The sequence below is a fragment of the Lithobates pipiens genome, unplaced genomic scaffold (assembly GCF_037356315.1).
Source record: "Lithobates pipiens isolate NorthernLeopardFrog02 unplaced genomic scaffold, aLitPip1_a1.2 Scaffold_3, whole genome shotgun sequence".
Taxonomy (NCBI): domain Eukaryota; kingdom Metazoa; phylum Chordata; class Amphibia; order Anura; family Ranidae; genus Lithobates; species Lithobates pipiens.
The window spans coordinates 172,185,487-172,198,815 of record NW_027507790.1 but is presented as its reverse complement, the minus strand read 5'-3'; the positions used below and the strand labels follow the sequence as shown (position 1 = coordinate 172,198,815).

The 13,329-nt window shown below is 46.6% G+C and overlaps 1 protein-coding gene across 2 annotated transcripts in view; it reads right to left on the bottom strand.

Annotated features, from left to right (window-relative positions):
- FCHO2 (FCH and mu domain containing endocytic adaptor 2) overlaps positions 1–13,329 on the bottom strand; it is a 212,372-nt gene that overhangs the window by 19,573 nt on the left and 179,470 nt on the right. For both annotated transcript variants that reach the window (XM_077462502.1, XM_077462503.1), the window contains one exon: positions 12,803–12,935. In XM_077462502.1, the coding sequence (XP_077318628.1) occupies positions 12,803–12,935 (133 nt within the window). The remainder of the gene's footprint in view (positions 1–12,802; positions 12,936–13,329) is intronic.

Genomic DNA, 13,329 nt, shown 5'->3' with positions numbered 1-13,329 from the left:
CCACAATCGCCACCTTTCAGGGGGGAGCGGGGTGCAGGTACCTGTACAGTACAGGTGTCTGCACCCACTTCCGGTGTAGATTCTGCAGAAGGTACACCCCTTTCCGCAGAATCTACGCCCCTTTCCGAAGGTTCCCCGCTGCCTGCTGGGAAACACACGGATCCCAGAGACAGCGGGGACCATCCTTTTTGCGCAGCGCGACTCGCGCATGCGCAGTAGGGAACCGGGAAATGAAGCCGAAAGGCTCCACTTCCTGATTCCCATACCCAAGATGGCGACGGTAGCACCCGAGAGACGATCGAGAGATCGGCTTCGGGTGCCGACATCGCGGGCGCGCTGGGAGGGTAAGTTTCATTATTTTAAAAGTCAGCAGCTGCAGTATTTGTAGCTGCTGGCTTTAAAAAAAAAAAACGGCGGACTCGTGGCGGACTGCCGCTTTAAGGGACAGTGCCTAAGAATTATGGTGGAGCAAAAATGAAGTGTAGTTTTATGTGGGGAGTGTTCCACTATATATGTAACATGCTGTCCAATGAGGCATTGTGGTGCCAACAGGTGCAGGGAGTTGTTAGGAAAATGTTATGCATGTGTGTCTTTATAACATCAAATCAATATTTTACATTTCTTCTCCTGATCTGCGATAGATCTATTTAGGTTATGGGCAAGATTACATGCGAATTGGCCAAGAGATTGTGAGCTCTGAGATAATTCAGATGCCTCCTGATGCAAGGAAGCCCAGTGAATAGGGCAGGGCTCAGACAATGATCACTAAAGGAATGTGGGGCTCTTGCAGTCCAACTGGATTACTCATGATTGGGCCCCATGAATGAGGGGATCCTTCAAGGACGATTGAATGGGGTGGAACCAGGCAAGAGAATATGGGAGAAATTAAGAGATATCGTTTTCAATAGGCAACCCACAATTTGTTGTCTTTCTGAAATCAACAGTCACATATATGAGAAAGAAGCAAGCTCCCACTATGGGGGTAGACGTGCAGACTTTCATACTATGTCAACTGCCAATATTTCTAGATCTTTTTATTATTTTGATAAGGTTTTTACTTAATTCTGCTTATGCATTTTTTTTTTAAATTACAGGTTCACTCGGAACTGCTCATATAGTTTAATGGCTTTTCATGCACAATTTGTATAATAAATGTTCCTCAACACGATGCCCCTTGCTGAAGGAACATATATGTATATGTTCCACTGTGCATGCTAGGAGCTTGCAGCAGTGTGGGCTGCTTGTTCCCGGACCACACTGTGTGTCCCTGATCACCATAACAGCCAATTATAGAAATCATGTAAGTCTTATACAGCACAAACCAGCAGGCTCAGCTCTCAAGGTGCTCAAGTGGTATCTTTACTAAACCATTTGTATTTACCTTAGATAAGCACAGCACCCACTCATGGAGTTCTAACTTACAGCAGGCTGGTCCTATTCTTATCTGACGAGACTGTCCATTTACAGCTTTCCTCTCAAAGCCAGAATTAAAAAGCCTTCTATACCTTAAACCTGCTGGACTCTCAGGGGAATTAAAATGAAGCCCTTATTCCATTCAGTAACCTACAAAGTCTGTTACCAATATGTTTCTTCACAACATAAGGGTCTGTATAACTCACTTATCTCTATTAGACTGTAACTGCAACCATACATTTACATGAAAACCAGCATGTATATGATGCACATTGCTCAGTACTGTAATCAGTGTGCTTATTTGTTCACGTTAGCCATGCACAGAAGGTAAATAAACCAACTCAACAAAAAAAAAAAAAGTATACAAATTTCATGACTTCCGACAAATGAATTCCCTGCCACCTTGATCCCAATGTAGCCATCTTCACTTCAGAAACACAAGTAAGCTCTCTTCATACTCATGCCACCAGTTATCAGTGTAAACATTTTACTGATCATGACAGTTCCCGCTACATTCCTCTAATCCAAAAAGTAAAGAATGAACTTCAGCTAACAAGTCACCCACATCCAGTAAATTAGATACAGACACCCTGTCTTCCAACAAAAGAAACACAGCCAGACTAAACCCTCACTCAGTGTGCAGATGTTACAAGCTTAACCTATGCCATAAGACGTCACAGCGAGTAAACTCTGAAAACGACCGTGCAAACAGTACAAAAATGTCAACTCTAAGGTCCTGTCACACCAGCACTTAATTACATATTTATAAATTGTCAGCAACAAATTCATTAACGTGGTTGTAAAGCCCATTCATGAAATCTGACCTGGGCACATATATCTGTAGTTCTTACTTATCTCTCTAAAGCTCTAAGCGCTGTGTCTTTCCACTGCTTCGTTTCTCTATTATCAGCATAACTACTTCTAAAAAGTTCTCTGACACACGAGATGATAGCAGATGGAAATTTGTGTCGGGGAGGGAGCCTACAGAAAGGATAAGCAGATAGCTTGTTTATTAATTCTTGCACTTTCTAAAGAGTGTAAGGGGAAGACAACAGATAAACATGTAAAACTTATGTAGGGGGATTTGTTTCATATCTGTGTATCACCTGAGGTTATTCACTTCACTGGGTATAGGAGAGGGCCACTTTAAAGTGGAACTAAAGTCCTGCTGCAAAAAACTGTGAGCAGGCAGGCTCTTTAATGCAGAAGAGACATGCAATGTCTCCTCTTCTGCATTAAAAGAAACCTACCTGCTTGCTTGCAGTCTTCTTTAGAATGTACAATGAGCTGCGCAATTTGGTGTACATACCAGCACAGCACCTGTGTGCCGAAATGACTGCACTCACGTGCATGATTGAAACCATCCCCTAGCGGCCAATGAAGATAGCCAAAGACTGGCGCCCAGTAGAAGATGCAAACAAGGGATGCAGGAAGGAAAGGTAAGTTTAGCTCCTCAAGCCCACTCTACCTTAGCTTATGCTGTTGCATTCTAACAAAAAATAAATAAAAAAATCACAGATCTCAAACCTATTTTGGCATAAAACGCATCTGATAGACCTGTTTTGTCAGCACACAGCAACAATTGGGAATGGTCACCCCACTGAAGAAGTCCACACCTAGGACGCAACGCGTATGGATTTAGGAGCCGATTCATTGACTCTATCCTGCGGCCATTCATTCCAAATCACACGGCGGGGAGCCGGTGGATCTTGTTAGAGTTCATATACCCTGGCAAGGCTCTTGGTGCCTTTCTTTTTTTTTATGCAAAAGTTTTCAGAGTACAAAGAGAATATGGTAGTTAAAATTACAGTTTTGAGTCTGACGGAGCATGCGACTCAGTGTCATAGATAACAATTGTGAACTTATAAGAACTATGCAGTGATGCATCAAGTACTAGGTATCATTATTATAAGGGTAAGGGGGGTGCAGGGAAATACCTAGGAGTTTAGTGGGGTGACAATTTATTTGAAGGCAACAAAAAAAAAAGAAAGAAAAAAAAATGAAAATGTAACTTGTACTTTCATAGAGTAACATATTTACATCAGAGGATATAATGAAATACTCTTAGGGGGTGTTTATATTTTGCGGACTGATTGGTCCAAAGTTCCAGTAGTTTAGGTACTGAAAGATGTGCTTTTGCAAACGTGTTCCAGATGGACATTCTTAGTGCCTTTTATGCGAGTGTGACTGCATATGTTTTAATTGGCAATAATAAAGCTTTTAGACAGAGAGCACTAGATGTTATGTTTTCTGTTTTATATTGCATTGCTATGATCCTGTGAAAGCACCTGTGAAGGAGGGAGCCAGGTTGAGCTTGCTGGAGGAGTCATCTCTATACAGAATTGATTATAACCCCAGGGGGAACAGCGAGTTTTAACAACCAGAGAACATTGGTGGCGGATTGCACGAGCAACCTTTTTTTATTGTTTATGATATATTGCAGAGGTGGAAGAGGTCGATTCATGGATGTGTCCAAGAGATTGTTTTGTTATTGATTAATACAAATGTTTCTTTTAAATGTTTATGGATGTGTTTAAAGTGGTTGTAAACCCTTACAACCAACTTTGACCTACAGGTAAGCCTAGATTAAGGCTTACCTGTAGGTCCAAGAAATATCTCCTAAACCTACACGGTTTAGGAGATATTTTCCGAAAGACAGGCACCACTGTCTACGGCGCATGCGCCGTAGACAGCGGCTCGTAGGCGCACTGAATGCGCCGCTGTCAACAGCGATATGCCGCGAGTGGCGGCGACCGTGCGCATGCGCGGGAGTGACGGCTTCGCCGATTGACAGTGGCGGAGCGGGAGACCCACCGAGAAGATGGATGCGCCGGACTACAGGAGAGCAGCAGTGGCTTTGCTGGCTCCTGTGTCAGGTAAGTGACACATAATGGACTACTATGCGATGCATATTAGTCCATTATACTTTACCTTTGCAGGGAATAAAAGAGGAAGTAAACTCATCAGGGTTTACTTCCTCTTTAAGAGATTGCTTTGACAATTTTTTCTATACAATAAAATCCTTGGATTGCGAGCCTAAATCGTTCCAGAATCATGCTTGCAAACCAAAGTACTTGTATATCAAAGGAAATTTCCCCATAAGAAATAATGAAAACTCAGATGATTCATTCCACAACCATTTCTTCATAGGTCCTTCAGTTTATAGTTCATATAAAAAGATTATAGGAATGTGATAGGTTGTGTAACCATAAAATGTCCATCCACAAATGGAAGCCTCCACAAGGGGATGAGAAGCAAAATCCATCAGGAGCTACAGAGTACAAAAGAGAAGAGAGGCCCCTCTAAGTGTAGCAATATGTTGCTAAATGTTGTACTTTCATTGCTACACTTAGAGGCGCCTCTCTTCTCTTTTATACTCAGTTGTGACATGACGCTACTTGTATATCAAGTCAAAATTTAATTAAAAAATGTTGCTCGGGGGGCGTGTCCGGCTGTGAACGTCGGCTATGAGAGCTCCGCTACTCCTGCAGCCTAATCCACCGCCATCCGCATCTGTTTAGAGCTGTTGGGAGCCAGAAACCTTCCCCAGCTGACCGTCTGGGTGCCCTGTGGGGTTTGGAGCTTATATTACCTGGAGTCCCTGCTCTGGATGGCCCGAGAGCCTTCTTCCCTGGACACCCGCGGCCGCCATCTTGGAGCTCCGAGGCCTGCAGACACCGGCCTTCATCTGCCCGAACCGGGAGGTAGGGAACCCTCATCCACCTCCCCAGCCTTGTCCTACATTCTCTCTGCACCCTCCGGTGGCCCGGCTGAGCTCCGGGGGCGCTCGTAGAGGCCGCGATCGGATCCGGCCTGGTGCGGCCTAGTGGGGCCTGCAGATCCCCGGTGTGTCCTGCAGAGTGCATCCCGCGGAGGGGCGGTGCGGCCGGCCTGGCCTTGGCCTGGAGGAGCAGGGCGTCCCTCTCTTCGCCCAAACAGGAACCCGTCTCTGGTCTATGTGGTGCGGGGGGGGAGCGGACCTAGGCCTGGAGAAGCAACCATCTTGCTCCACCCGAAGACTTGTGGCTGGGTGGTTTAGCGGCCATCTTGCTACACCCTGCTAGCTTCTTCCAGTCATAGCAGCCATCTTGCTCCACCCAGTGCTGTCATACCTCCGTGCCTGGCCACAGCCCGGCCCCAGGAGCACCCTAGACTGCCACACAATATTCCAGCTCCCCCCTGCTCTGCTCTCCCCTCCTTTTATAAACGCCTGATAGGAGGGCTGCTCCCAACTCCAATCCGGTGGCCATCTTGCTCCACCCAGACACTGACACTGCAACCAGAGCCCACTTCCACCGCCAACACGGACCGCATAAGCTGTTCTACCACTTTACCTATGGGTGCGTGTGGCTGTTGATGGCCGGCTGAAGATATGTACCGCTGAGCTCTGTGCTACCCCGACAACTGCAGGCTGTGTTCCCATCTAATCATACCCGACTTGCTGATGGCGGCTTCTAGCTCTCATCCTGCTGACTTTGCTGAACTACAACAAGGCTCTATCCAACGTTACCTACTCCGTACAACCTCCCAGGACTCCCGTGCAGGTAAAGACAAGCTCTCGACAAGCCGCACCCCAGGCAAACTGAAACCTCCTCCCCCGACTACAGCGTCTTGCCCTATCCCTGGGAACAACTCGGTTGCTCAGCCGAATCCCCCGATGGACCCTCCGGATCCCCTGGCCGGATCTGCACTGTCCCCTACCACAAACGTAACCGTTGCTACAGAAGAGATGCCTTCCTCAGCCTTGACCAGGGATCCGGGCTCCACATCCACTGCCCTACTCTCTGCCTTCAGGGCTGACTTTGAGTCCTGGGCCTCCAAAATGGAAACTTCTCTCCAGAGTGAACTGAATGCCCTCAAACAGCGGGTTTCTGCATCGGAGAATGCAATCTCTACAATGGCCACCACCCAAGATGACCATACGGCCCGTATAACGGCACTCGAACACGCATCTATGACTCACCTCTCCCGGTTGCGGCAACACCAGCTCCGAATAGAAGACAGTGAAAACCGGAGCCGCAGGAATAACATCCGGCTGCAGGGTGTCCCGGAGGCAACCTCGGGTAATGACCTCAAACCCACTGTTGTTGCTATCCTAAATCAGGTCCTGGAGAGGGAAGTTACGTCCCCTATCGAATTGGATAGAGTGCATAGGGTTGGGGGTGTGGGGGGAGACGGCAGGGATCGCCCTCGTGATGTCCTCTGCCGGGTACACTACTATACCCTGAAGGAAGAGATCTTGCGCAAAGCCTGGCGCCTGGGCCCACTGGACTTTCACGGATCCTCCATACACCTGTACCCAGATCTTTCCCGCAACACGCTGTACATGCGGCGGGTGGTCCGCCCACTACTGGAATTGATTCGCCAAGCAGGTGCAACGTACACGTGGGGTCACCCCTTTAGCATCAAAGTGACCCGGGGGGATAATCACAAATTTGTCCTATCAGATCCGGACCAGCTTCCTGCCTTCTTCCTTTTTCTGGACCAAGACCCTATCACCGTCCCAAATTGGCTGGATCCTCCAGATGATCGTCAAAGACTACCGGGTCCTCCCCTACAACGCCGGAGACACTCACGTCCTAGATTTGTTCCCCCTGGTCCCAGAATGCGGAGCCACATCACCAGAAGACTAATATGCACTCTCTCTCCTTGCTAGGAGGTTACGGGTCTTATCCTTGATACGGGCCAGGTTTGCCTTAACAATGTTCCCTATGCTCTGTTTTTCCCTCCCCTTTGTACGTTTGTTCCCCTCCCATTGACTCCTGATAACGGTGTACTTTGAATGCTGTGGGTGGGTTGGCTGTCTGGCTGGGATAGTTGTAGCTTCCCCTGGTTTGTTCTGGGGATTCCAAGTCTCTCCTCAGCACCAACCCATACTTTCTCTGTGGCTCGAGATCGGTGGCCCTTGTCGAGGGCGACTAATGTAGGTTTACACTGTTATCAGAGCTAGGCTATGACAACAATCTTGGATAAAGCTGCTGTGAATGTGGTAATTGGTGTGTTCAACCTCCTTAGCACCACATGGGAAGACCTGAGCCCTTATGTTGCCCCTAGCCAGTTCATACCTTGTTGTTCACTCTTGTTGTTTTTCTTTTTTGTTTTTGTTTATATTCCTATACTGTTTATGTAGCCCGAGGGTACAATGGTATTAGCTATACGTTCTATTTTTTTTTTAGTGCCTACGCACTTGAGCATTAGACGCCATGGTCATTGGGTATGTTACACTTATGTTATCTGTGCCTGCTAAGTTGTCGGGATCACAACTCAGCTATTCTAACCTAGTTCTCCCCCCCCTCCATAGGATCGGCACAATCCGTGCCTAAAACGTGATATTTCACGAAGTGTTACGTTTTTACGGACACTCTAGGATTCTTCTAGAGCCGCCTTACCCCAGGGGCTCTTTCTGACCTACCTCTCTTACATTCCTCCCCCCTCCTGTGTCTTTGGACATCTCCCCCTTTGCTCCACTGCCCCTCCTATTGTTGTCTTCAAATTTTTTTTTTTTTTTTTTGTCACTCTATCATGGCCCACACGGTGACGTCTCAACCCAGGCTACAGTTTTGTTCCTACAATGCGAATGGCCTTAATATTGCCGCTAAAAGAGGACAAATCCTCTACCAGATGCACAAACGCCTAGTTAATGTGCTTCTGCTACAGGAGACACATTTTCACTCTGCCTCCACTCCTTCCTGTTCCAGCAGATACTTTAACAGATGGTTCCATAGTACTAACCCGACTCAGAAAACCAAGGGAGTGTCTATTGCTTTTCATAAGACGCTCCCTATAGAAGTGCTTGATCATTTGTCTGACCCCCAGGGAAGGTATGTTTTCGTGAAATTCATGTTATGGGGCACCAAATTTACAGTAGCTAATATTTACCTCCCAAATGCCAACCCTGTATCATCTGCGCTGCAATACTTGAAGATTCTGTCAGGATTCCTGGAGGGTAAGCTTGTCTTGGGAGGGGATTTTAACACACCTCTAGAACCTCTCTTGGATTCCTCCACCTCGCGATCATGTATCTCGTTCCCCAAACTGAGGGCACTGAAACGCGCATTCTACGATCTGCGTCTTGTTGACGCTTGGAGGGTACTACACCCCACATCCCGTAACTATACTCACTTCTCTCACGTACATCACACTTATAGTCGCATAGACTACCTAATGTGTGACCACAGCTGCCTAGATTGGTCCCCTGAATGCACCATAGACCCTATGGTTTGGTCTGACCACTCTCCCATTCATATGACATTTTTAATCCCCTCCACTCCAATTAGGGAGTGGACGTGGCGGTTGAACGATTCGTTACTTTCAAACTCGGAGTGTGTGGCGCAGGTTACAAATACCATATCTAACTATTTTGCTGACCACGCCTCTGATACGACGTCGCTGCCCTTTCAATGGGAGGCATTAAAAGCAGTCCTGCGTGGAACCTTCATCCAACTGGGTACACGCCTAAAGAGGGAACGCTCAGCCGCCATCACGGCTGCAATCCAAACTCTTAGGACCCTAGAAACTGAACATAAACGATCCCCGACAGTGACCACGCTGGCGGACGTTTCTAGGGCGAGATCTCAACTCAGGGAACTATACGAGACCTCCGCACGCACATATTCGGATAAGATTGCTTTCCACCAATATAAGTTTCAGGATAAATGTGGTAGGTCATTGGCTCAATCCCTGCATCCCAAGGCGTCTTCCGCTTTTGTGCCCCATATTAGGGGGGCGTGGGGGGAATTGGTCTCTTCAGCCTCTCAGATGGCTGAGGAGTTCAGGAACTTCTATCAGTCGCTGTACAATATCCCTCTGTCTCGACAAGTGGGTTCCCCGTCTATCGAGCTGGCTGACAAACTATCCTATGTCTCGGAAACCGCGCTCCCCCAATTGGACGGAGACACCGTTGCTGACCTAGAAACCCCTATCACTGAGGACGAAGTTGCCAAAGCCATAGCGGGAACGCCCAGTGGAAAGAGCCCAGGCCCCGACGGCTTCACTCCTAGGTTTTACAAACTTTTCGCCACCCTTCTTACACCCTTTCTCACTAAGATGTTCAACTCCTTGACGGAGGGATCTAAGTTCCCTCCACAAACACTTGAGGCCCACATCTGCCCCATACCAAAACCGGACAAGGACGCCACTCTTTGTGCAAACTATAGGCCAATATCATTGATTGGTGTCGATTTGAAAGTCTTTGCCAAGATCCTAGCCAATAGATTGCAACCATTGTTGCCCAGGATAATACACTTAGACCAGGTTGGCTTCGTGAGCGGTCGCGAGGCTAGGGACAATACTCTAAAGACCCTCCTCCTGACTAATTACGCCCGGTCCCATGATATTCCACTATGCCTCTTAACAGTCGATGCGGAGAAGGCATTCGACCGGGTAGACTGGCAGTTCCTCAGATTATCCCTGCAACAAATAGGCTTGGGAACTAATATTGTAGCAAGAATAATGTCCCTATACTCCTCTCCGTATGCTAGGATTAGACTGAATGGTTCATTATCTCCAGCTTTTTCAATCTCCAACGGGACACGTCAGGGGTGCCCATTGTCCCCCCTCCTCTATGTTCTAACTATGGAACATTTGGCCGTTGCTATACGCAACAATCCCTCTATCCAAGGTATAACAGTTGGGCCCATTCAAACTAAGCTTGCTTTATTCGCTGATGATCTACTCCTGTACGTGACTCACCCACACACATCCCTACCCTCAGTATTGAGGGAATTCCAAAAATTCGGAGCGGTCAGCAATTTCAAAGTTAATTATAGTAAATCAGAAATCCTTAATATATCCATGCCTAAGTCGGATATGCGTAGACTCTCGACTGCTTTCTCCTTCAAAACTGGTTCCTCTTCCATTAAGTATCTCGGAATCCAAATACCGGAGGACGCGTCCCAGCTCTTTGCTCTGAATTTCGCCCCCCTACTTCTTAGGGCCCAGGCAGATCTGACTACATATACGTCAAAACGGCTCTCTTGGCTGGGTAGAGTGCATGCCTTGAAAATGGACGTTCTTCCTCGTTTCCTGTATCCGTTTCAAACCGTTCCTATCCACATACCCAATTCGTACTTCAAGAAACTACGCCAGCTGTTCTCCAAATTTATTTGGAATGCTGCCCGCCCCAGAATACGATATGAAACGCTATCTCGTCCAAGGGATCGGGGGGGGGGGGGGGGGGGCCGAAGCCCCGGACGCCTCCCTGTATCATAAAGCAGCAGTGCTCACGCGCATTCTAGATTGGTTCCATCACTCTTCCACCAAGCTTTGGGTTCAATTAGAAAGTTATATGAACCCAATAGACCTCTCCGCCCTCCCATGGACCTTGCCCACGGTCCGGGGGGGGGGGGGGGGGGGGGTCGGGCCCTCTCAACGACCTTACTCGTCACACCATCCAGATTTGGGACCGTATGCTGTCCAAAAGGGGCTTATCAAAATATATGGGGCCTATGACTCCCTTCTTTGGGACCCCGGCCTTTCCTCCAGCTATGGGTGTATCACAATTTGGACCATGGCAAAGAGAAGACCATAGGAGACTTGCCCAAGTTCTTCGGGCAGATCCCACTTTAAGGACAGATACCCCTGCCAGTCTGACCTCCAGACATCCCATGCAGTGGATGCAGAGACAACAAACCACCTCCTACATCCGGACTTTCCCCTCTATTCCAGATATCCTTGCTGAACCGACAGGGTTTGAGGGACTGCTCTTGCAGGCAGAGCCCCCAACGCATGTGGTGTCTCAACTTTACTCCCTCTTGCTTAATATCTCCTCCCCTGACCTCCCTCCGTTTACGGCGGCCTGGGAGACAGAACTGCAACACCCTATCTCTTCTATTGACTGGAAGAAATGCTTTATCCTGACGCACAAACTATCTCTCGCCACTAAGACCCAGGAAAAGGGATTTAAACTGGTAACGAGATGGTATAGATGCCCATCGACGATAAACCATTTCAACCCGGGAGTACCAGATACCTGCTGGTGGTGTCTTAGCTCCCGGGGAACCATGCTGCACATATGGTGGGAATGCCCTCCGGTGCAAAAGTATTGGCAACAGATATTCAAACTTTACTGTAAGCTGATTGCGACCTCTATACACCCCTCACCTGAGGTGGCTCTCTTATACATGCTCCCTGGTACATTCAAATCCATCAAAAAAGATATTTTACGACACTTCCTGGCGGCGGCCAGGGTAGTGATCCCCCGTCACTGGAGATCGGCGATCATGCCTTCCCTTGGGGACTGGGCTATGGAGGTGGACCGCATAAGGGACCTGGAACGTCTGTTGGCAGAGGAATGTGGTAAAAATGAACAGTTTGCTCTCACCTGGACATCATGGTCCATGTTCCGTTATTCCTCTGAGTTTATCTCCTGGGCTGAACATGGCCTGGACGGCGTCGCCCTGGGTCCATGATGGAGTGGTTCTCGTCCCCTATCTCTATGCCCCCTCTTATTTGTCCCTGATTCTTTTTCCTTTTTTTATATATTTCCATACACCCTTAGGAATACATCTAGCTAATGTACCATGGCTCCAACTTATCTAGTGTTCCTGAACTGGTGTAAGAACACTCTCTCTCTTCTCTCTCTCTCTCTTCTCCCTCTCCCCTTCTCCCCCAAACATGGATTACTATCATTAACGGTTTCCTAGTAGGCTTTATTTACATGCTTTCAATCCGCTTATATATATCATAGACATGTTTTTGTACAGGCACATACGAAGCATACTGTTGGTGTATCTTGTTACTGCTTATGATGTTTACCTTCTCTTTCTCAACCTTTTTTCTGAATAAAATAAGATTGAATTAAAAAATGTTGCTCTCAAACCAAGTTATTCTCAAACCAAGGTTTTACTGTATATATTTTTTGATTATTATATCAACTGAATGGAATATTATGTAATACGTGGCTACTATGTTGCACTTGCACTTTTGAATCATTAGTATATTGCATTTTGGATAATTATTATTAGTAGCCCTAAGTACTTTTGATATAATTGCGCTGTACTACTTTTGAGGTTTATATTGGTTAAAAGTGAGAAGACGTTTTTTGGTGCTGGCAGCAATTACTGCAGATTCACGCCTGTGTCATTTTTTTTTAGTAATGTATATCTTTTTATTACTTTTTTTCACAGTATTGTTTTACAATCATTTACAGTGCTCAAGTTTTTGAATGATAGGTTAACAGGTTGCGCTGATTAATATATAGATACTATATTGTTAGAATATAGTAGCATTTCCTCCACACAGAACAATTTTTGTAACAGACAGGGGATTAAACCACTGCTCATCAGAAAAAATCCTGGTGACTACAACCAGAACACCATGCCCTTTTCAGCTATATATGTGCATCCCTGTTACTCTGAAAAAGAATGGATAAGATATCCATGCGGCCCACCTGGTATTTTAAGATGTCCACATTATAATAAGAGGCAGATGGGTTCTGCTCAGAAGATTTCTTGAGGTAGGCAGTGACTGCTTGCATATTCATCCAGAAGTCTTTACAGTTGTTATCGCTCTGGGAAGGATCACTGTAAGAGAAGTGAATTCAAATAAAAGACACGGTACAATTTATAATGAATTCCAAACAAAAAAATATATATAGAATACACTTTGCATGTAAGATCACAAATCATTTGCAACAAATGTACACTTAAGTCTAAACTCCAAATATGTAAGGTGTCATTAAACCCCATAGCCAATGTCTGACATCCACAAATACTTACTATATCAAGAAAAGCTACTGTATGCTGAACATAGTGAATAATTACTTCCAAATATACCTCAAGTCATTGAAGGTCAGGTGATATTTATTTCCATGCTCCACATAGCATTATGTGATTGGTGTGAAAAGGAAGCAGGAAGGCCCTTAGTCCTCCTTCACATGTCACTGCAGGAGGCTGTGTTTCTCCTGACCACCCAGCA